The sequence below is a fragment of the Gadus morhua genome, chromosome 4, assembly GCF_902167405.1.
Source record: "Gadus morhua chromosome 4, gadMor3.0, whole genome shotgun sequence".
Taxonomy (NCBI): domain Eukaryota; kingdom Metazoa; phylum Chordata; class Actinopteri; order Gadiformes; family Gadidae; genus Gadus; species Gadus morhua.
Genome location: NC_044051.1, coordinates 33,967,828 through 33,992,189, shown reverse-complemented (window position 1 = coordinate 33,992,189; position 24,362 = coordinate 33,967,828). Strand labels below are relative to the sequence as shown.

Sequence of the window (24,362 nt, the reverse complement as noted above, 5' to 3'; positions counted from 1 at the left end):
TGTGTGTGTCAGTCCTGCACAGAGACAGACCACAAGTTCCATGCTGTTGTACCTCTAAAGGAGGCGTATGACGTGAAGACGGCCCAGCTGGGGAAGATAGAGGCTGAAGTTCAGCACATGATCCAGAGCAGAATACGAAAGATTCAGGGGATTAAAGACACAGTAGAATTGAGCAAAAAAGACGCAGATAGAGAGATAGCCGATGGTGTGCAGGTCTTCACCGCTCTGAAGCGCCGCATTGGAAAGTGCCAGGATGATTTCCATCGAGCGGTTAAAGAGAAACTCAATTCAACAGAGAAACAAGCTGAAGACCTCATCAAAGAGCTGGAGCAGGAAATAAAAGACTTGACTAATAGAAGCTCAGAGGTGAAGAAGCTCTCAAACAATAAAGACCACCTCCACTTCCTCCAGGCCTTCAGATCCCTGAAGAATACTCCACCCACCAGGGACTGGATGACGGTGGAGGTCCGTCCTCCGTCACACGTAGGGACCTTGAGGAGATGCCTGGATCAGCTGGAGGAGACTCTGAACATGGAGATGAAGAAGGTGCCTGACCTGAAACCAGGCATAAAGAAGTGTAAGTGTTTGTTTTGTTTGCCAACACACAACTATTTAGATGAAAAGTCCATGTACACAGCAGTAGGTGATGTGATTTAAATCCTACTGTGAGTCGACTTCCTTTATCTTAAGTATATTGATGTTGTTATTGATCACAATCACAATTAATCCTACTTATTTTATTTATATTAAACATTTCATTATTTTAATATTTAAATTCTTATAATAAGAAACAAGCAAACAAAAAACATGGTGCTATTATTAATAGCTGTGATTTGTTTTTTCAATTTAAAAATAACCCACATATTTTAATTGTTATTACTAGGACTATTATAAATGTTTGTAAATAATTATTCGATTTTTCATTGTTTTAGTTTATAAATGATATAATTATCATTATTCATTGCTAACATTATTTTATTTGACGTAACATAATGTTCCTATCATAGTAACTATGTGTATTTTATACTCAAAACATGACATAAAATGTATCTAGTTTATCGTCAAGTTTGCAGTAAATACATGACAGATGGCCTTGTGATGTTGTTCAAGGATAACTCCTGAGTGAGTGTGGAGATGGTTGGTTTAACCTGTGTCCACTGATGACCCAAAAGGGAAAAGGTTTACGTGCAGCCTCACCCAGCCCCAGAGTCCAATCTGACTCTGCAGGTGAGGCTGCTTAAACCAGCCATCATCCACACACTCCCACAATGTATTATTAGGGGTCCTACGAAAAACATAGTAAAGTAACCCTATTGTATTTGTTAGTATTATTAGAGGCCCTACGAAAAACGTAGGAACCCTATTGTATTCTTTAGAATTATTATTTATTTTTCTCTCCCGACAAATTCGGCCATATCTCAAAAACGACATGGTCAAATAATAAATAAATCAAAATAAACTTGTACTGGTAAAATGGGTTACGGATGGCTGCTATTTCCCCTAGGAAAGTGCAATATTCATGAAACTTTGTATGCATGCAGGCATTTCTGTGTGGCTCAGCAGCCTAATCATGTCCTTTTCTCCCGTCAGATGCTTGTGAACTCACACTGGACCCGAACACAGCCCACAGACATCTCTCTCTGTCTGAGGACGACAGAGAGGTGACACAGCTTGGATGCAATCAAGGGTATCCTGGTCACCCAGAAAGATTTGACTACCGTAGACAGGTGTTGTGTAGAGAGGTTCTGATTGGCCGCTGTTACTGGGAGGTAGACTGGGGAGACCAAGTGGATATAGGAGTGACATACAGAGGAATCACAAGGAGAGGAAGGGGGGATGACAGCTTTCTTGGACAGAACAACATGTCTTGGTGTCTTCATTGTGATGAAAATAATGGTGGTGATTTTTACTCTGCCCACTTCAATGGTAGTGAAACAAAAATACCTTTCGCCTCTCGCTATAACAGAGTAGGAGTGTATCTGGACCGGCCTGCTGGCATTCTGTCCTTCTACGAAGTGTCCCCAGATGTAGGAGGGACCTCAGACACACTGACACACATCCACACCTTCATGCCTACATTCACTCAGGACCTCTACCCTGGGTTTATGTTATATGATTATGGTTCCACAGTGTCTCTGTACCAACTATAGTCTCTTCCCTCCTTGCTGCATGGTGGGATTTTGGTCTCTATAGAGTGAGTGACTTTGTGTCTGTGTCCTTGTCAGTGTGTAAATACAGTGGGTCTAGGGAGTGTTTTGTGATCTTTGCAGCCAGCCAGCAATTGCTGGGCAGCATTTTTGTTTGGTCACAATGACAGAGATGAGCAAACTCAGAGGTAGTGGGCCATGGTAGAGAACAGTCTGTCAAAAACATGGAATTGAAAATTAAAGACTATTTTTAAAACAAACAATTGTTTGTTAAGTCAGTAAAAGCCTAATGGGGGTTAAAGAAAAGGGGTCTTCTCTGACCAAGAGATCTACAGGTTGAAGAAAATCAGAGAACTGAATGATGATGCCGGTGAAAAGATAATCTGCATCCTAGTGAATTTTTATGGACGGGAATAACAAAATAAGAAGCAGACAGAAAATCTGTTTGAAAAATAATTTGTGTTCCTAAAACATGTGTATCTAAACATAGATATATCCATTGACATACAATAGCTTTATATTTCTATGTGTGATGCAATAACTCTGCAACATTTTGACTTGATTAAAAAAAGAAAAAAAGATATCTCTCTATAACTTACACACTTATAACTCACACACTCATTACTCGCCCAGACATAACTCAAACACTCATAACTCACCAGTGAATTTTAATTTGTTTTTTTTACTATTTATTGATGGGTAGGTACTTAATGATAACCCGGCTGTCCGTATCCCTCTGAGAGCTGAGCTCCAGAAGGTGGGGGTGTTTGTTGATTATGATGAGGGTCTGGTCTTTTTCTATGATGTAGAAGCCAGGGTTCATATCTACTCTGCTACTGGCTGCACCTTTAGTAAGCCTCTCTATCCATTCCTCTCTACATGTAATAATGAAGATGGTAAAAACTCTGCCCCCTTATCATCTCACCTGTCAATCAAACAGACTAGGACTTTTGTTTGATGAACCAATACCTTATAAAATATTGGCCATCATACATTATTAGATTCCACTATATTCTAAAATGCGTGTTTTCTTAGTTGCTATACAATTGCAAATGGTTGCAGTTATAGCATGTTTGGAGTAGACCATGTGGTAGAAATTAATGATTATATTCTATGGTAAACTATGATTATTATTAGGCCTGTATATCTTAATGGTAGAAATCACACGGTGCCTGGGAGTCTGGGGTCAGAGCGTATGTTGGAAGGAACCCATGATAGGGGCAGGAAGCTACGGGGTTAATGTGTGCTGACTGTTATCGTTGTTGTTCTTCTTCACGATAAAGTCTTCTGTCAATACTTGCTCCGGACCCCTCGATTTCTTTTACTCTCTCTCTTAAACTAGTCGAAGTGTTTTATATCTCGGTTAAAATCTACCACAACAGTTGTTTATCATAATAATCTTGACATTACTATAAATTAATATTTCACAATCCTATACACTTTTCTGATTTCAATAAAATTTAATAAAAATTAATCTGTGTACCTATTTCTATTGTACTATTTCGGTTTGTTTTGCACATATTTGAAGACCTTTAACTCTTCAAAATATTTATTTATATTTTTTGCCCACGCACTGTTTGGATGTGTGTGTGTGTGTGTGTGTGTGTGTGTGTGTGTGTGTGTGTGTGTGTGTGTGTGTGTGTGTGTGTGTGTGTGTGTGTGTGTGTGTGTGTGTGTGTGTGTGTGTGTGTGTGTGTCTTATTATGAAAACAACACTTTTCCTGGGATTTTGGGGGTTGTTTTGGGTCTCTGGTGCTCACACAAACTTTGAAAAAGTCAGTACATGATTTTTTGAGGGATATACATTTCTGAGAGTACCCCGCCTACAGTTACCAAACGAGCGAGTCAGTTTCAGCGCCCCCTCCTACGTAGGAAGGGGGCACATTTGAATATCACCTCCCACTTCCACACCCCCCACCAAACAGAGCATAGCTAAAAAAATTTGGACCAGCGGACGAGCAGCCCCGGCGGGGGGAGCTCGGCAGCTCTGCTCCGGGAGTACAATCCCTTTCTCCGCCGGAACTGCAGGACTGCCGGAGGAGGAGAAAGGGATTGCACTCCCGTGGCTGAGCTGCCGGACTGCCGCCGAGCTCCCCCCGCCAGACTGCCGGCAGCTCCGGCGGGGGGAGCTCAGCGGCAGTCCGGCAGCTCAGTCCCCCAATTCTTCTCAACCTTGGCCGAGATAACCCCCACTACGAGTCTTTACTTGTTGTGGTAGTACCAGAGAACGTCAGACGCAGTACCAGAGACGTCAGACGCAGTCTTTATGATTCATAATATCATCCGAGGTGCTGATAGCTTTTGGATGTGATGTTAGATATAATATTATATAAATAAATACCTATAGATTATATAATATTATGATTATATTATATAGAAATAGAGCTCCAGGAGTCCGCACACTCGTTGGTCAATGGGCAGCAGCTCATTTGCATTAAAGCTACAGACACCAGAAACAGCGCATTCTGAAGGGATTGAAACAGAGGGGAATAGCGGTAGGAGAGATTTTTTTTTCCCAAAAGCTATTTCTAGCAAACAACTTCAAAAACATGTTTTCTGGAACTCATATACTATGTTTACTTGTTGGGAAAACACCATTATATGTCTTCTTTAACCAAAGCTAGCTCCCTGAATGTGGAACTGAACAGTTTCTTTACTTAGTTCATGTTTCAGCTTTGTTTCTGTATGTTTTGTTTCTATCACGGGGAACAAGGCGCTGAACGGTGGTCATCGTTCCTCCGCATACAGTGATTCTATTGGCTAATCTTATCCTCCACCTTTCTGTTAGGCATTATCCTGACTTTACCTGTTTTATTAAGTTGAATAAAGGCAAAAACCTGTTTACCAACAAGGAATGTTGACTGTGTATCCCGACGAATGTCCTCTCATGCTTGTGTGGAAGGGAAGGTAACAGTCCATCACTAGGACCCAGGCCAGAGGCGGAGTCTATTAAAAGGGGCGGGAGGCTCACCTGGGCCTCTCTCTGCCCTGAGACTCACCTGAGGGAGCAGCTGAGGCCCTGGTTGGCTGTTTGATTTGACTCTTCGTGTTAGGTGAGGGACTCACACTCGGGGTGATTACAGCCAAGAAGCAAGACTAGCAAGATTTTAAACAACGTCAATATAAGAACCATCCACTGTTTTCCCCTTATTAGATGTTTGTGTGTCTTTAACTGATAACGAGTATGGGCCACTTTCAGTTATCTTTCTTGTAGGGCTGTCTGCTGTGTTAAAGGGGACACAGATGGGCAGAATATCCCTCTTGCTTGTGTGATTGATTGTGTGGTTTGAGTCACCTTAGCTTACTGTGAGTAGGTACATTTCAGTGCTGAAGAACAGCGTTGATTTGGTTTGAATTGGTTCCTGTGTAATGGTGGTTTCATTTTGTCTACATATTTTAATGCATAACTAACCTCCCCTGGTAATGCAGTCTAGACCTGTACTGTTTATTTTCTTTGTCCATTCATCATTGATTTAATTTATGTCCTTACTGTACAATTGACTTCATCCCTCCTTTATTGCGGCCTCCATTCAGGCCTTCTACTGAAACTCCCTTGCTGCCGCCTAGTTGAATGGAGACAAGTCCTTTATGTCATGCATTGTCAATAGAGCCTCTATACTTCTATCATAGCAGTCTCTGGCTCCAGTTTAATCTGGGTCTTGTCTATTGAACATCACTGGGTGGGTCACACTTGAGACGATGTTCATTATAGTGCTGCTGGTGTTTTTCACAAGTCTAGATAGATAGATAGATCGATAGACAGACAGACAGACAGACAGACAGACAGACAGACAGACAGACAGACAGACAGACAGACAGACAGACAGACAGACAGACAGACAGACAGACAGACAGACAGACAGACAGACAGACAGACAGATAGATAGATAGATAGGACTTTATTGTCATTGTCATTGTCAACGAAATTACCAGTTACATTCCGTCCAAGAAACATAAAAGACAGTGTGGGGAGACAGGACGGAGAGACTGTCAGGCGCTCGTTTGATAAGAAACATGCTACTTTGATAAGAATACTCTGCTACTGGCTGCACCTTTAGTAAGCCTCTCTATCCATTCCTCTCTACATGTAATAATGAAGATGGTAAAAACTCTGCCCCCTTATCCTCTCACCTGTCAATCAAACAGACTAGGACTTTTGTTTGATGAACCAATACCTTATAAAATATTGGCCATCATACATTATTAGATTCCACTATATTCTAAAATGCGTGTTTTCTCAGTTGCTATACAATTGCAAATGGTTGCAGTTATAGCATGTTTGGAGTAGACCGTGTGGTAGAAATTAATGTTTATATTCTATGGTAAACTATGATTATTATTAGGCCTGTATATCTTGATAGTAGAAATCACACGGTGCCTGGGAGTCTGGGGTCAGAGCGTATGTTGGAAGGAACCCATGATAGGGGCAGGAAGCTACGGGGTTAATGTGTGCTGACCTCAGTCTGGTGACCTAAATTATTATTTTTGAAACCTCGAACAAAGAAACTGTTGTGTGTGTGTGGATAAAGAAGAAGCTGATCCGTTGACCACGAGTGCCTCTGCAGACCCACCCGGCGGTTATCGTTGTTGTTGTTCTTCACGATAAAGTCTTCTGTCAATACTTGCTCCGGACCCCTCGATTACTTTTACTCTCTCTCTTAAACTAGTCGAAGTGTTTTATATCTCGGTTAAAATCTACCACAACAGTTGTTTATCATAATAATCTTGACATTACTATAAATTAATATTTCACAATCATATACACTTTTCTGATTTCAATATAATTTCATAAAAATTAATCTGTGTACCTATTTTTACTATTGTACTATTTCGGTTTGTTTTGCGCATATTTGTGCTGCCTTCTGCTGCCTTCTTTAGAAAAATAAAAATAAAAAAGCTAAACAAGAGGGTAACGAGGGAAAAAAAAAGTGAATACCTAAACTATGCTCCTCTAAGGGGGGCAGAGTGTAGGGATTAGCAAAAAATACCTCAGCACAGAAGCAACATATCAAAAACATCACAAACACATGTGGGAGGGGGGAAGGGTGTTGGGGAGGGGAGGTGTCACAGCTCAGACCCCGGGAGGAGGACGCAGCCAACGGGCGCATCGCATCACTCACGGCATACTGTACTGTAACGAGGGACGGAGAGGGGGAGGGAGTCCAGCAGGCGGTGAGTCCAGGGGGTGTGTGTGTGTGCGTGTGTGTGTGTGTGTGTGTGTGTGTGTGTGTGTGTGTGTGTGTGTGTGTGTGTGTGTGTGTGTGTGTGTGTGTGTGTGCTATTGCTACTAGATATACAAAGGACAATTTGTAATTTTTGTGTTCTATTTGTTCATACTGTCATTAAAACTGATAAATCTATTCAGCTTTCCATGATTGTTGATAATCGTTATACTCTTAAATCAGCGGGTTGTAGACCCCTGCGTTGGTGAGTGTGGTGCGACACCCCATAAGCGCCACACACGTACACGTACCGGTGGGACGGGTTTGTACGAGGCTGGGAGGTAATCATCAAGTGCACACACACACACACACACACACACACACACACACACACACACACACACACACACACACACACACACACACACACACACACACACACACACACACACACACACACACACACACACTGTGACTGAAAGAACTAACACTGCGCCGGTGCTCTGTCAATTTCTGCTCCCTTGTCAGATTTTGAAATTGGCAGAACACCGGTACACACATCCACACGCACTGCACTGGAAGGGCATTGCACCGCTTTGCATTCCGTGCACATACCCCTGTTCAGGACCGAAGGAAAAGTGTCTTTCTTGAGTGTTATCAGGGCCGTCGGACTGCGGGGACAAAGGGGACAGTTGTTGGGGGGCCCAAGGCAGAGGGGGGGCCCATGACCAAAAAAAAAAAAAACTTTACTTTACCCTTTTATTTTATTTTACCCCCCACCTCCCGTCAACAATTGCCCCGGACCCCCCCCCCCCCCCCCCCCCCGTCAACAATCGCTCCGGACCCCCCCCCCCCCCCCCCCCCCCGTCAACAACCTGGCGCAGGGGGGTCCATCAGCACCTATAGTATAGGGGCCCAGGATTTGGTGCTACGGCCCTGAGTGTTATTATAAGTGTTATAATATAGAGTGTTATATTGTATTGTGATTGCGACTCGAATGTTAAATGCACGTCTTGTGATCTAGCATTGTAATGTGATTTATGTTTTCCCGGTTTAAATGTTACTGTTGATGGGAACAAATGTAACCGCCAGCCAATCGGAATGTAGATGTCTCTCGTCGGCGTGTGGTCCCATGCCGTACGCGGCTCTGATTGGCCGGCCGGCTCAAAAGGCCCACGAGAGCCCGCGGACTGCCCCCCTGGCAGGGCCAGTCGGTCACTGTCACTGAGTATATTATATTACAAAAAATTACAAGAAAAGGTGCAGACACTGATGTATATTATTGTATTTGTATTGAATGATTGTTATTAATTAAATACTAATTGTAATTGTGGAATTGCGACGGCAAATTAACAACATACAGAGCAAAATGCACTTTTTCTCTTAGCTTCCTTCCTTCTTAGCCAAATATGTACACTAACTATGAGCGTGTGTAAAGAATGATGATATGAAACGCAACCAGACCAGTAGTCAACTTGCAAGCTGCCAACTGAATTTAAAATACTCTATTGGGTTCATTTGTAAATCTGACTCCTAAAAAGTCAGTGCCTTGCCGGCCACAAACCTCATCGCGCGTCACTGGTCTGTGCATAAACAGATCTGTACTGCGGTAGCGTCGCAGACTGCAGGCCTACAGCGGATCATCATTGTTTGTTAGCGATCAGAAAAATATAGTCCCGTCTCAACCATGTGAGTCAAGGCATGTCAGCAGAGCCGGATTAAATAAATGGACTACACTAGGCAGACTGTATTTTTTGGGCCCTCCTCCATCGATAACCTAACCTAACCCACTTACCAAAGTTACTAATAAAAGTTAATTCACATTTTACATAGCGTAGTCTTTGGTTACAAGTTGGTTATTTGTACGCCAAAATAAGTCATGTGTTATGTATATTAAACAGTCTATCACACTATTTTTTGATTTTTATTATTTATACGTTATTACACAGCTCTATTAAATGCCATTAAATTATCTTATCCATTGCCAGTGTCATTGTTAAGGCAGTAGTCCCAGTAAATCACCAATAGGTGTCACTGTGTCAGCATTGCTATGTAAACAGAGCAAAAAAGATAAATGTAATAAGCTATTGGATTTTGCAGAAAATCTTAATTAAATGTGTTGATTAAATTGAATAGTTAAATAAGTAGTCAAATATACAAAAACTAATAAAATATGCAGTCAGAGAAAGTGTGCTGTAGTGGTAAAGATGTTAATCTTCAGGGGGATAATCTTCAGCCTTCCAGCACCACAGGCCTCCATTGCAGTAGAAACACATCTTGACAGCATCATCACGATCTTGTGGAGAAATAATAAAATGTATATATAAGCTGAAAGACAGCTGTTTGAGATTTGAATATACCGGTACTTGGTTTGTTCCTCATATTTCATTTCATTATAGTAGAAAGTATAGCCCTATATTATACATTTAATTTATATGCCTTCACTTTACTTATTTAGATTTAGATTTTTAAATGGAAAACTTACATTTACAGATGCTTTCTCCTGAGTTTTGATGAGGCAAAGTCCTCTATAATGTCTTCAAAATCCAGGGAGGTTGTAAATCTATTCTCAATTGCCAACAGGGCAAAGGCATTCAGTTTTTATTCTGTTACTGTTGCTCTCCGGTATGTTTTCACTCGTTTCAACGTAGAAAATGATCTTTCTCCTGAACAGTTTGCAATCGGTAATGTCAGATACATGTGAAGGCAAATGTCCACATTAGGGAAAGCATCCCTCAAGCCTAGCTCTAGGAGCTTCTTGTACATTATAAAGAAGCATTTTAATAAGATAATTTATTCCCTCGTTTCTGGGGAGAGGGAGGAAGACTTGGTGGCATCTTTATTTTTCTTTTCTTTATTCTTCATTCTTCATCTTTCACCATTGAGATGAACTGGCAAAACTCTGCTGTAAAGTCCTCCTCAAGATCCTGAGGGTATATTTTCTTTAGTTTTTCTGTGGCTGCACGGATTTGTTCAATGTCCATTGATTTTGTTTTAGTGAGGAAACCAAATTTCTCCTCCACATTTTTGTATGCGTCTTTGCGTCGTTTCAATTCTTGTGACAAGCAGTCACAGATGACATAATGTGTGTCAATCAGGAATGCTCACGGCCTGAGCGCTGCACCTCTGGACCTGCAGACTCACCGAACATAATTTTCTTCAATCGTCTACTTTGGCTATCTGCTTTGTATCCCTCTGTTGCTGTGAGAGTTTTGGCCTCTGCTTCATAGACATTGAAATCATTTCTGGCCTGTCCTACGAACTCTATGAGTGAACTGTACAGAATAGGAACTGTACATACATCAATTTGTACCTGCTGCAATGCTTTGCTGGTGAAATTGATACTTCTCAGCAGGGCATCCCACAGTACCGTCATAACTGCAGTTTCAAGGGTGTCCATCACTGTTCTTAATTGACTCGCCTCATATTGAGCAGCTCTGGGGGTTCCATGGTTAACTTTGATTTCATTCAAAGCATCCTGAATAGCTTTGTAGCCAAATCTCAGAGCTTTTGTTCCATCAGCTCTCGCAGACCACCTTGTGCCGGAAAGGCTCTTCAGTGTCACACCTCGTCCACATTTTGTGAGGTGGGCTGTTAAAATCTCCCACCGCGAAGTTGAAGCTGAGAAAAAATTGTAAAGATTTTGAATGAAGCCAAAAAATGAAACTGCTTCTAGGCAACATTCTGCTGCACATGCACCGACTAAATTAAGAGAATGTGCAGAACATGGTACGGAGTCAGCATTAGGATTTATATTTTTTATTCTTGCCTGCAGTCCAGAATATTTCCCTGCCATATTACTTGCATTGTCGTAGCTCTGCCCACGACAGTCCATCAAATTAATGTCCAGTTCTTTTAACTCAGATTTGAGTGTTTCCTCCATGTGCTCTGCAGTATGACCATGTAGTGGTATGAACTCCAAAAATCTCTCGACAGGGTCCCCACTTTTCTTCAGGACATAGCAAATTATCAAAGCGAGCTGATCAACATGTGTGACATCAGGTGTTGAGTCCACAATGATGGAGAAATACTTGCCATCTTTAACTTCCTTTACAATGGCACGCAGAACCTTCTCAGCCATCAGCTGAATAAACTCATCGCAAACTGTAGAGGACAGTTAACTGGTATTTCCCCTGCCCTTGTTTCCGTATCTGGCTAGATGTTCTGACAGTAGTGGATCAAAGCGACTAATTAACTCCAAGCATCCCAAAAAGTTCCCATTGTGGGGTGATCCTACTAACTCATCGTCCCCACGGAAGGGCAGTCCTCGCGAAGAAAGAAACTGAATAGTGGCCACTATACGTTTCAAAATGTTGAGCCAGTATGCCCTCTCAGACTCCTGTTGCTGTACTATGTTTGAATCTATGCGTGCATTTTTATTTCCAAGTGATGATAGACTTAGCACAGCAGTGCGATGATCCATACAATTCTCATGTTCATGCAAGCGATTAGCACAGTTTTTCCAGTCATTAAATCCAGTGACAAATTTATTGTCTTTTATACTGAACAACTTGCAGCAGTAACAGAATACACTACCAGTAGACGGTGAGTACACTAACCATTTTCTTGACAGGGTTTCTCCATTTAGCTTTTTTCTAAAGAAATGTTCCTTAGTTAAGCTTCGGTTAATGTCTCCATATTTCCTCTTTGATGCAGAGAAATCTCCAATATTTTGACTGGGATGGTTTCGTGCAAAGTACTCACGCATCCTGTCGTCAATTTGGTCCCACTTTGCAGGATCAGATGGATAGCTGGTCAATACCCTTACCGGGTCTAAAGGCTCTGTCAAAATGATATTGGGCTCACTTTTTCTGGCCGGCTGCTGTTCTTCCATCATTTTGTCATTCTGTGACGGCGCTGATGTTGACGGCGCCACAGCGTCTTCGCCGCGTATTCGGGCCGCGTCTCCGGGCCTGGCTCCGGGCCTGGCTGCGGGCCTGGCTCGGCCTCTGGCTCGGCCTCTGGCTCGGCCTCTGGCTCGGCCTCTGGCTCGGCCTCTGGCTCGGCCTCTGGCTCGGCCTCTGGCTCGGCCTCTGGCTCGGCCTCTGGCTCTGATGACACGAGCAGGTTCACAGCTGTCGGACGGCTGCCCGACAGAAACTTCTGTAAAGCCCCCCGCTGTTTCTTGTTTTGTTCCTCTTCATTTTTTTTCTTTTTACGTTTTGCCGCACCCGAAACGGACAGACGTGGACACCGTGCAGCTCGCCTCTGGGGTTAGTCAAACAGAGATCTGCATGGAATGAAAGCATGAAAGACGGAAAGAAAGAATATGGAGTCCACCTCCGTCTATGAAGTCCACACTCACTCCACTGCCTTTGATGCTGACTAACTGGCAGAGCCGGATTAACCCAAAGGCAAACTAGGCTAACATTCACATCTTGAATGTTAGCTTACTCAAGAAACGACCTGCCGTCTAGCTTTATTGTTCCGCTTAGTCTTGACCCGCTGACCTCCCCTCGGACTTAACTGATTGGCGTTAATGTGACGTAACGTTAAGATAAACAACGTCACTATTTTTAGTTAATTAATATATATTGATATATTATAATTGAAATAATTAGTAGGTAGGACATTTGTATTGGCTATTTAATAATTTTTTTATTTATTTTTTTGTACTTCTGTCTGGGCCCCCCCCTGCCCATCAGGCCCTAGGCACGTGCCTAGTTTGCCTTTGGGTTAATCCGGCTCTGCCAGTTAGTCAGCATCAAAGACAGTGGAGTGAGTGTGGACTTCATAGACGGAGGTGGACTCCATATTCTTTCTTTCCGTCTTTCATGCTTTCATTCCATGCAGATCTCTGTTTGACTAACCCCAGAGGCGAGCTGCACGGTGTCCACGTCTGTCCGTTAACTTTGTGATGGTGTTAAGACATCGTGGGCGAATACACTCTCTCTAGTGCAGGGCTAGAGAGAGCCCTGCACTCCTCCGTCTCTAGATTTGTGTTCCCCAAAGACTGCGGTGGTCATGTGAGTCTGCAGACTGGCAGAGTGATGCACGCCACTGGTTAAATGTGCACTGCTCAATGGTTTAGTGATCGCTTCAGGTTGAAAGCATCGTGTAGTGGGGCCCTAGCTTTAGACGGGGCCCCACACTGAGGTAACTGGACAGAAAGAGACAGATTCAAAGTCTAGACCCTGTTTCACTATGTGTTGTTCTTATTCATTTGTTTGATTGTTTGTTTGGACGTCCCCGCAGTGATCACCATGACAACGCCAGGAACTCGCTGCCCGTCTTCTCCGCGCTCATCGAGCTCAACGCCGTCGACCAGCGACCAAGCGGAGCTGGGCCCGGGGCGGCAGAGAGACACCAGAGGCCCAGCACCCAAAGGGGCCAATACTACCATCATCCGTCACCATGGAGACCTGCTGTTGAGTCATTTAGCAGACGCTTTGATCGAAAAAGGACTTTGTAGACTCTGACATGTGGTAACGCATTCATTAGAGGTTCTGTGGATAGCCGTCTTAATTCTTGGGTTTAGGTATTATTTCTTCCTCTCTCTTATCTCCTCCTTCCTCCGCCTCCTCCTCTTTCCCTCCTCCTCCCTCCCTCACCACCTCCCCCCACCCCCTCCCCATCCTTTTTTTTTTCTTCACTCCTCCTTCCTCCTCCAACTCCACCCTTACTCCTCCCCTTCCTCATGCTGACCCTCCCGTCCCTCAACACTTCCACTCAAACACTTCCTCCTCTTCTACCTCTCCTCCACCTCCGCTTCATACCGCTTCCTCTCTCCCCCTCTCTCTCATCGTCCTCCCCCTCCTTTCTCCTCCTCTACCTCCTCCTCCTCCTCTTCATCCTCTTCTACCTCCTCCCCCTCCTCCTCCCCTTCCTCCCTCCTCCTCCGCCTCCTCCTCTTCATCCTCTTCTACCTCCTTCTCCTCTTCCTCTTCCTCCCCTCCCTCCTCTTCTACCTCCTCCTCCACCTCCTCTTCCTCCCCCTCCTCTTCCTCCCCCCTCCTCCTTCCTCCTCGTCCTCCTCCCCTTTCTTGTCCTCCTCTACCTCCTCTTCCTCCTCCTCCCTCCTCCTCCTCCCTGCGCCTCCTCCTTCCTCCTCCCTGAATCTTGTACGTCCACCTCCTCCTCCATCTTCCCTCCACCTCCTTCCCCCCCCCTCCCACCTCCTCCTCCTCCTCATCCTCCTCCTCCTCCTCCTCCTCCTCCTCCTCCTCCTCCTCCTCCTCAGAGACCTCATGGTGGTCTCCATGAAGCCCAACCAGGCGTACTGGGCCGGGGTCAACTCCACCCCCACCCCCACCCCCACCCTCACCCGTCCTCCACCTGCTCCACCACCTCCAGACAAAAGTACTTTTGATTTTCTCATCAATTCCTTAAGACCTTTTTTGGGACTCCTTCTTTCAAGTTCTTTGGAGCCATTTTGAATCTTCTGCCTGTAGAGAAGCACACCGCAGGACTGTTTTGTACACTTATGCCTTTTCAAAATAAAGGTTTAAGGATTGTTAACCTCCTTGGGAGTTTTTGATTTTTTTTTGCAAATTATAGGCTGAAATGGTTGTTTATATGCGGTGTATCCACCTCTCATTTCCCGAAACACACACACGGACGCACGCACACACACACACACACACACACACACACACACACACACACACACACACACACACACACACACACACACACACACACACACACACACACACACACACACACACACACACGCGCGCTGGCACGCATATGTATATTCTTTACTAATTTTTTTAATATTGGATCGGTGCTGGATATAAGGCATCCGGGAAGTCCCAGAAATCCGGCTCCTTCAACGCCGGTTGAACCCAGATACAGTCGCAAATAAACACTGAATCACCAGTGTCTCTCGTTTTGTTCCGGCTCACTTTTGACTCCAGAAAGAAGAGGAGGACACGTCGATGCATTTAACATTAGATACTGTTACGTATTTTAAGAATCTAAGCTACCCACACATAGACCCAATGATGCAGGACCAAACATATAAGCTGCGTTACCCTCACATAGCCACAAGGGGAGCATGATGTTATTGAAGGCTGCTCCCTCTTCACCTTTAATTAAGTGAAGAAGCCGAAGCCATAACGTCACCCCGGCCACGCCCACTAGGCAACGCCCACTGCATAGGCCACACCCACTTGACGTCCTGTACGGAGGACGTCGAGTGAACAGGCCAGAGATCAATAGGTAGACGGCGCAGCAAGCCACCCGGGCCTTAGCCCGGGGGGCTTGAAGTAGATCACGGTATTTTCCTCTCACTCGCGTTAGAAACAATTCCCTCCGTATAGCTTCACTTACCATGCCGAAACATGCCGACGACTTTATAATAAATGAAGTGAGTTAAAGCAACCCGGGATTGGACAACTTTCTTCGAGAATATGCAACAATTTGGTGACCCGTGACGTTTGGAAGAAAGTCCCGAAAATCCCGGGGGGCGCGACGCTAAAACAACTTCAACAGGCCACACACGTCTGAGGTAAGTATAAATCATTGTTTTAAAGATTAAATCTGAAATAGGATTGGTTATAAGAACACTTAGGTGTAAGCTTGTTTTAGCCACCGTCCGATTGTGCTGCTGCAGAGGCCTAGCATAACAACACGTGTAGATCAACGGTTGCAAGGAACTGTGAAGACCCCCCCATCCCCCCATCCCTTTGTTTACCTGGGCGCTCCTGGCTGTTTGATAAGGCAATGGTAGCCTGCACAAAGGGACCCCCGGTGTGTTATGTCTGTCTGTCTCTGTCTGTCTCTGTCTCTGTGTCTGTCTGTACCACGTGGGAGACGTAGTACCTGTGTTTTTTTGTTTTTTTTGATTTATATGATGAATGTCTCGAAGTTAAGCCGAGATAAGGTAATCATAAGGTAATTGATGAATGTCTCGAAGTTAGGCCGAGACCATCTAAGGTAAATAGTGAAAGCGCCGAAGTTAAGCCGGGCCACTATAAGGTTTATTTATTACCGGCCACAAACTTCCAAACTCTTTACGGTGGGGTGAGGAAAGGTCAGGTTTTTAACGTTAATCTAGCTTAGTTGCATATTAAAACGGAGACTTGGCCAAGGAGTTCAAATTGGATTGATTCCTCCCGGTTCATTTCAAATCTAATGTGCAATTTTGATTAGTATACAACGCAGCCGTAGAGTGTAACCACGGGGTGTTAAAGAGACGGCGCGTCTTCGTGACGTGGGTTTCCTTTGTCCAGACGTCCGCCATCTTGGGTCTTGCAGAGACCAAGAGCAGCGGGGAGCCCCCCCCCCCCCTCTCTCTCCCTCCTCTTCCCCCCCCACCCTCTCTCTCTCTCCCTCTCTCCTTCCCCCCTCTCTCTCTCTTCTCCCCCCCCCCCCCCTCTCTCCCCTCCACCCCCCCACTCCCTTTGTCCCAGTCTTCACAGGTCCAGTAGTCAGACCCCCCATCCCCCTGTCCACAGGTCCAGTCGTCGGATCCCCCCCTCCTCACCCTTTGTCCCTGCAAACATTCTCTTCCCCTACCCTTCCTTATTCATATTGCTTAAAGAAGATCGGGAACGGTGGGACGGGGGCTTTGATTTAACTAACAATAGAGAGGCCTCCCACCCTCACACCCAGCCATGTGTTGGAGGCAGGATGTAAATTTAGTGTTTGTATATTTGAGGGTCTGTGTGTCTAGGTGCTGAAATACAGAGAGCCACTCCCTAGTTGATATCGGCAAAACACGCAAATGTTTGTGTGGGTTGTAATCAATGTTTTTTGATTCACCAACATTAATAGTTTAAACGATCTGTAAATGTTCACATTTGTACTAAATTTGTTCTTCATCTTCAGGCCTTTGCAACACAAGCAGTGATGGATGCCCGGCATTCATGGTTTTAACCGGTGCCCAAGGCGGGAGTTAGCTCAACTGCTGTAGTTCAATTACAATAACATTTGTTTCATCCGATAACTTCTGAATTTTTCTTTTAGGTTCAGTTTTTGTTTTGTTTATAGAATATCACCATATATTTGATACCCAGATGTGCATAATTGTTGTAGGTTTGGATGACTCTTTGTTCTGCCTAGTTTAGACTGTTTTGATTGACCTAGCTCAAAATTCACCGGGTGTCAGACGTAGGATTGTGGCACTTCCTGGGAGCCTCCTCCAAGCCACACGTTAATCGACTAATTGTTCCTGCAGTGTTCTGAGGTGGTAACGATGGGGCTCATGGGGAGGCCCCGGGAGAGTTGTCATTCGCGGGCTCACACGGGGAGAAATCGGGTAGGTCGGTAAGTCAGAAGGTTGAATTAATGTATCGATTTGATGTTGACCAACAAAAAACTAGATAATTATAATAATAAATACTGTTCATGTAATGGTATAGTTAGGTCTGGGACCTGCGTAGCTAAAAAAACTGTTTTGGAAATAGTAATGAACGTGTCCGGGACATGTGTAGCTATAAAATAAGTAAAGATAAAACTGAGTTTTACTTTACTTCACTTTGCTAAGACATATTCACGTTTGATGTGGTATGCAGAAAGTGGCGCAATAGGATATTGTGCAGAGAATAAGGCGTATTCACGTTTGATGTGGTATGCGATGTACATAGGAGTGAATCAAAGTGTGGACAACATCAAATGCGAGCAATAGGTAGAATAAATGAAGATTAGGTCATCCAATATGCATAGTTAGTGTAGGACAATCGGGTAGTATGATGAAGGTAACTGTTATTATGATATACGGTTAACACAGAAGTGATATTGAACATGCAAATTTTAACATTGTTAATTCCCTTTTACATCTTTTTGGTTGTAGCAACTTGGTTGAACTACGGTGTTGTTATCTTTGGTTGTCATTCAATGCACATGGCTGAAGCAATGCGCAAGGAGGGATGTAGTGTGAAATTAAACCAAAGTAGATACTGTAAAACAATTAAAATTAGAATTCATGGAAATATGTTTTTGAACAACTAACTGCTGTACATGAGTTTGTATTTCTGCAATAGAAGCAAAAAGTTCCAGAACCAGATGCAGACACACCCGGAGCCTACAAACTACCACCGCCGAGCAAGGACTAACAGTCACATGAGGAGATCAAATAACAGCAGGATTTGAATCGCACCGGATGGGTTGGTGGCCAGGGCGCTGGTATGATTACAATCCCTCAGGTTAGAATTGGCAGAGAACTCCGGCATTAATGACCCTTTCACAGGATGGATGGAGAATATGTCTGGGAGGTGGAAAGGCAGAATCCAGTAAGTGCCCGTCGCGGGAATAAATGCAGAGACCGTGTTAATTGTCACCGGCTGCCGTTGTATTCCCTGCGCACGAGGGCTACTGCATCTGCTGATCACCACAGCAGTGGGCGCTACAGAAGTGCCAAGTGCCATTCAGGCTTACATTACCTGAGGGGCCCGACCCTATCCAGCTGCAATATGTAGAATAGTCAACACCTATACTATTCTAGTAGAATCGACTGTATTTAAGATAATCAATATCCCGGATTTACTTGAATAACACATTTTAAAACAACCATACCAGACTATGTTTATTATTTGGTAGTATTGCTTGGTTGCGAGTGCAACCCGTTATTTCTGAATCGCTGCATTGATAATGGTACTGTTGATCTTTGAGACGGTTGTTTACAGGCCACCTGTTGCTGACACGACGACGACGGAGAACCTGTTTGGAGGCTCCCATGATGTAGGAGTAACCTCTCTGAGTTGAGCCCTTGACAAGGAGGGATGAGTCTTGGGTTCATGAACTACAGGCCCGACGGCGACAGAATCCATGCCCAAACCACCCACATGCAACAGCGAACCAATGCACGAAGATCACCTGAACCACCCGAATCCATGCTAGGCTATCAATAATCTTGAATTTTTTAAATTGTATTATGACTACCAATTTTTACTTTACTTTTGCACATGATGAAAATTGTATGACCTTGTAGCACATGACCAAAAAGTATTAGCTCAGGATTTCTATGGATAGTTTTGTTTGTGTGCTGTTTGGCCATGTGATTGTATGTTAACAAGATTTGTGTTCATTGTTGTATTGTTAAATAATGACCTGTATTTCCAATAAGACCCACAACGTGAATGCCGTCTCAGTATTATGGGGACGCGTAGTGGTTTTTCCCCTCTCTTCAAGAGGTCTTTCCGCGACGGTTGATGGTGTTGATGATTGATCCTACTTTGACTATGTTTTCGGTGTGGTAAATGGTGTTTATGATTTAAAATATTATTGTATGGTCATCTAAGATGACCAAGGAGGGACTGTTACGTATTTTAAGAATCTAAGCTACCCACACATAGACCCAATGATGCAGGACCAAACATATAAGCTGCGTTACCCTCACATAGCCACAAGGGGAGCATGATGTTATTGAAGGCTGCTCCCTCTTCACCTTTAATTAAGTGAAGAAGCCGAAGCCATAACGTCACCCCGGCCACGCCCACTAGGCAACGCCCACTGCATAGGCCACACCCACTTGACGTCCTGTACGGAGGACGTCGAGTGAACAGGCCAGAGATCAATAGGTAGACGGCGCAGCAAGCCACCCGGGCCTTAGCCCGGGGGGCTTGAAGTAGATCACGGTATTTTCCTCTCACTCGCGTTAGAAACAATTCCCTCCGTATAGCTTCACTTACCATGCCGAAACATGCCGACGACTTTATAATAAATGAAGTGAGTTAAAGCAACCCGGGATTGGACAACTTTCTTCGAGAATATGCAACAATACACAAAGCATGAATGTTGCCAAAGTCAGAGAGTGAACGTTGAAACGTCAGGTAACTGCGTGTCCTTGGGAGCGAAGCCAGGGGTTAGGGGCGGAGCCAGATGTTAGGGGAGGAGAGGAGAGGACGTAATTTGAGGAAACGAAACCTAAGGTTCATAGAAACCAAAGCAACCCGACGTGGTAGCTGTTCTCTTGTTCAGGAGGAAAATAACACGCATTTTGAAGCAAATAGTCTGAGAGACAGAAACCACAACAAGGTGAGTAAAACAGCACAACTTTAAGAAAAGTTATAACCTCTCGTCCCGTTATAGAATTACAAAAATAATGGTATTGCTCGCGTTACTTAAACCATGTTGTCTGTGTCTAGGATGGCCTCTGCTAAGTCTTCCTGGTCAGAAGAGAACTTTTCATGTCCCATCTGTCTGGATGTGTTCAACAGTCCAGTCACCACACCATGTGGACACAACTTCTGCAGAACCTGTGTAACAAAATTCTGGGATGAGCAAGTCCAGTTCAAATGTCCTGTTTGCAATGAGCATTTCCCCACAAGACCTGATCCATGGGTCAATACCCTCTTATCAGAGCTGGCTGCTCAGTTTAGAACGACTGTACGGGTAAAAGAGCAGCCTTGTGTTGATCCAGCAGAAGTAGGCTGTGACGTCTGTAGTGGGACCAAGCTGAAGGCCATGAAGTCCTGCCTAGAGTGTTTTATGTCTTTCTGCCAAACCCACCTGGAGCCACATCAGAGAGTCACAGTCCTGAAGAAACATCGGCTGGTTGAGCCTATGGACCGTCTGGAAGACAGGATGTGTAAGAAACACGACCGGCTTCTGGAGCTCTTCTGCCAGAGTGAACAGGTGTGTGTGTGTCAGTTCTGCACAGAGGGTGACCACAGGTCCCATCCTGTTGTACCTCTAAAGGAGGAATATGAAGTGAAGACAGCACAGTTGGGGAAGTTAGAGGCTGAAGTTCCGCTGATGATCCAGGAGAGAAAACTAAAGATTAAGAAGATCAAAGACACAGTAGAATTGAGCAAGAAAGTCGCAGACAGAGACATTGCTGATGGTTTGCAGATCATCACTGCTCTAAAGCGCTGCATGGAGAAGTGGCAGGATGACTTCAACCAAATGGTTAAAGAGTCACTGAAAACCACAGAGAAACAATCTGAAGACCTCATCAAAGAGCTGGAGCAGGAAATAGAAGATCTGACCAATAGAAGCTTAGAGGTGAAACCACTCTCACACACTAAAGACCACCTCCACTTCCTCCAGGCCTTCAGATCCCTGAAGGATCCTCCACACACCAGGGACTGGACGACGGTGGAGGTCCGTCCTCCGTCTTACGTATGGACCTTGAGGAGATCCCTGGATCAGCTGGAGGAGACACTGAACATGGAGATGAAGGAGCTGTGTGGTGCTGAACTGAAGAGGGTCCAGCAGTATGAAGTAGATGTGACTCTGGATCCTGATACAGCTCATCTCAACCTCATCCTGTCTGGGGATGGGAAACAAGTACATCATGGATATGCAGTGAAGAAACTCCCAGACAACCCTAAGAGATTTACACAGAATCCACGTGTTCTCACGAGGCAGAGCTTCTCCTCAGGGAGATTTTACTTTGAGGTACAGGTCAAAAACAAGAAAGTATGGTGTTTAGGAGTGGCCAGAGAGTCCATCGACAGAAAAGGTTGTGCCTTAAGGACCCCTGAGACTGGCTACTGGAGTATTACCTTCGACAAGGATGGGTTGGTATTTACTGGTATCCCTGATGTCCGTCTCCCTCTGAGAGCTGAGCTCCAGAAGGTGGGGGTGTTTGTTGATTATGATGAGGGTGTGGTCTCCTTCTATGATGTGGAAGCCAGGGTTCATCTCTACTCTGCTACTGGATGCATCTTTAGTGAGCCTCTCTTTCCAGTCCTCTGTCCAGGTACACCTAATAATCGAGGTAGAAACTCTGCCCCCCTGATCATCTCACCTGTCAATCAAACAGACTAGGACTTTGTTTGATAATAAAATAACCAAAACAACTAGTGTTGTTTCCTGAATTAGAATCTCCGCTATGTGAAATCTGAGAGAACTACTTTAATATTGTACTCTTCACTGTCATTAAACAAGGAGAAATTATGTAAGATAATAACCCTTACTGTTATTAAATATAACCCATGATACATGATTAGATTACATATACTATATTGATCAATGTCCGATAGACAGAATCCTTTTTATACATTTACCAATATCAAATTCTAAAGGTTTGCAGCTAGTAGAAAATGTTGAAAATGTGTGGTTAAAAAAAATGATATATGTAAAATGTATGTATGATTTTTATTTCAATAAGATGTACAAAAAGTAGAATGGGGTCATTTTTTGTGGAATAGTTACATCCTCAGTACAATGTTTACTCAGTAGAATAGCTACATTCTCCTTGCCCTTCCTCGCTCTCTCTCCCTCCTTCCCTCATTCTCTCTCTCAGATCGCAGTTCCAACCACCGTGGTGCTATCCATAGCATCGGCTTCTTGACCTGTGCACTCCTGTGACCTATTTCTACCTGCCTTTTCACCTGCCTGCCCATGTCCCTCGCCCGCTGTGCTGCTCACCTCAGCTCCGTCCTCCGCCATCGCCTTTACACCTCCTGATTTGTCATTCTCATCCCCCACTTTCCCCTACTACAAAAAAACACCTTGGCATTTATTTAAATTCCCTTGTTGCTGTCTGCGTTTGCTCTGCTGATGGTAACAGGTTTTGGACTCACAATGTTTCCCCTGACGGCAACGATATCAAAGTTGTTGACGTTTCGAGTCTAACCTTATGTTGGTCTTGTGTTATTATGCAAGAATACACAGCAGCACTCAGTACTCAGAACCGCTTTGGCCCAGTTGCCATCGCTGATGAGTTTGTAGACTGCTGTGCTGAAATCCATCCATGTTTTCTATGGGCTGTGATTTCTGTGTTGTCTCCAGTGTTGGGCAAGTTACTTTAAAAAACGAATATGACATTATTTTTTACATATTACTAGCTGATAAATAAAACTATTGAAGGCACTTAGCCTAGACCTAGGCTACTTAGGGCTCTGGAGGGCTAGCCTATTCCATACCGGTATCGTACCTGTTACCAGTTATTTACTTGACATAGTAACTTGAATAATCTAACCAAAGTTCTATAAGTAACTGCTAAACCTAATATATTACCTGTGTAATTACCCACAACACTGGTTGTCTCTTGATGTTGAACTCGTTGGTCTGGTTTGTCTGCCCTACCCTGAGTCCCATGATGCAGCTGTTTTATGAGGTTAAAGTCTGGAAGATAAACCTTATGTAACTACCAGTGATGGCTCAATATTAATTAAAAACCGTATAACATATTTAACCTAGGCACACATGGAGAGGGTTGTTTTCATAAAGACTGTCGAGAAAATACCAGTCGAGTCAAGTCAATTGTTTTTGTATGGCTCTTAATTACAGATAATCTGTCAAATCACTAATAAATCACCACAATGTCTCTCGTTTTGGAACAGCTTTCTGTGTTTTGTCTTTTAAATATTTAACATATGTTGACTCCACAAAGCGGAGCACACACATCAACACATTTGAAGTAGCCAACGGAGTGCATGATTGCACCCAAGGTCAGAGTGTGAAAGTTGAAACGTCAGTGAATAGTGTGTCCGTGGGGGCGGAGCCAGGGGTTAGGGGCGGAGTCAGGTGTTACAGGAGGAGGTTCATAGAAACCAAAGCCACCCGACGTGGAAATAACGCCTTGTATCAGTTGGAGAGGCACTGGCCTGTCCTTACATTAAGAAGTGTGAACACAGGTGTGTGCACGAGAACACAGAGAAACTAGAATACACCAGCATTCTACATTCCTCCCTCTTGATCATGTTAAACGTAGTTTAAAGATAGGAGGATTCAGTGTATCTACTGGTAAACAATTAACTAAATCAACAAATGAAAGTATGAAAGGAAATAGTAAACATTAAAAAGTATACAAATCATTCACAAGGAAGCCAGGTGTAGGCTACTTAAAAATAACAAACTGAGGTTACTCATGATTAAACCAAAAAACAGATAAAAAATGGAAAAATAAAAGGAAATTGAATGTCCTGACACCTCCCTCTGCTTGGCAGTGAAGCTCCAACAACTTTATTAGCTCTCACTGTTCCCAGCAGAAAAGTGGGTTGGAGCAGCAACTGGAAAGTTCTGATGGACTAAATTACGCTTAGATTGAATGGTAGCATCACCCTTCAAAGCAGGCACTACAAAGGCAACATTACATGAACCACGGCAGTCAAGAGGCAGATATGAATAAGCGTTCTGTCCACACACAAACATGGTTCCGTATACTGCAGGCAAGGCATCCGTAGATTTTACCACCAGATCCTTTTCTGATATGGCA

General features: G+C 44.0%; 2 protein-coding genes across 2 annotated transcripts; both read left to right on the top strand.

The window, feature by feature from the left end:
* LOC115542361 (neoverrucotoxin subunit beta-like) lies at window positions 1-3,635 on the top strand. Its single transcript, XM_030354613.1, has 2 exons — window positions 1-577; window positions 1,591-3,635. Exons 1-2 carry the CDS (start codon window positions 118-120, stop codon window positions 2,148-2,150), a joined length of 1,020 nt encoding a protein of 339 aa, XP_030210473.1. The 5' UTR covers window positions 1-117; the 3' UTR covers window positions 2,151-3,635.
* Window positions 3,636-20,079: 16,444 nt separating this feature from the next.
* On the top strand, window positions 20,080-23,484 carry LOC115542304 (zinc finger protein RFP-like). Its single transcript, XM_030354553.1, has 2 exons — window positions 20,080-20,230; window positions 20,341-23,484. Exon 2 carries the CDS (start codon window positions 20,342-20,344, stop codon window positions 21,965-21,967), a length of 1,626 nt encoding a protein of 541 aa, XP_030210413.1. The 5' UTR covers window positions 20,080-20,230; window position 20,341; the 3' UTR covers window positions 21,968-23,484.
* Window positions 23,485-24,362: the final 878 nt, after the last annotated feature.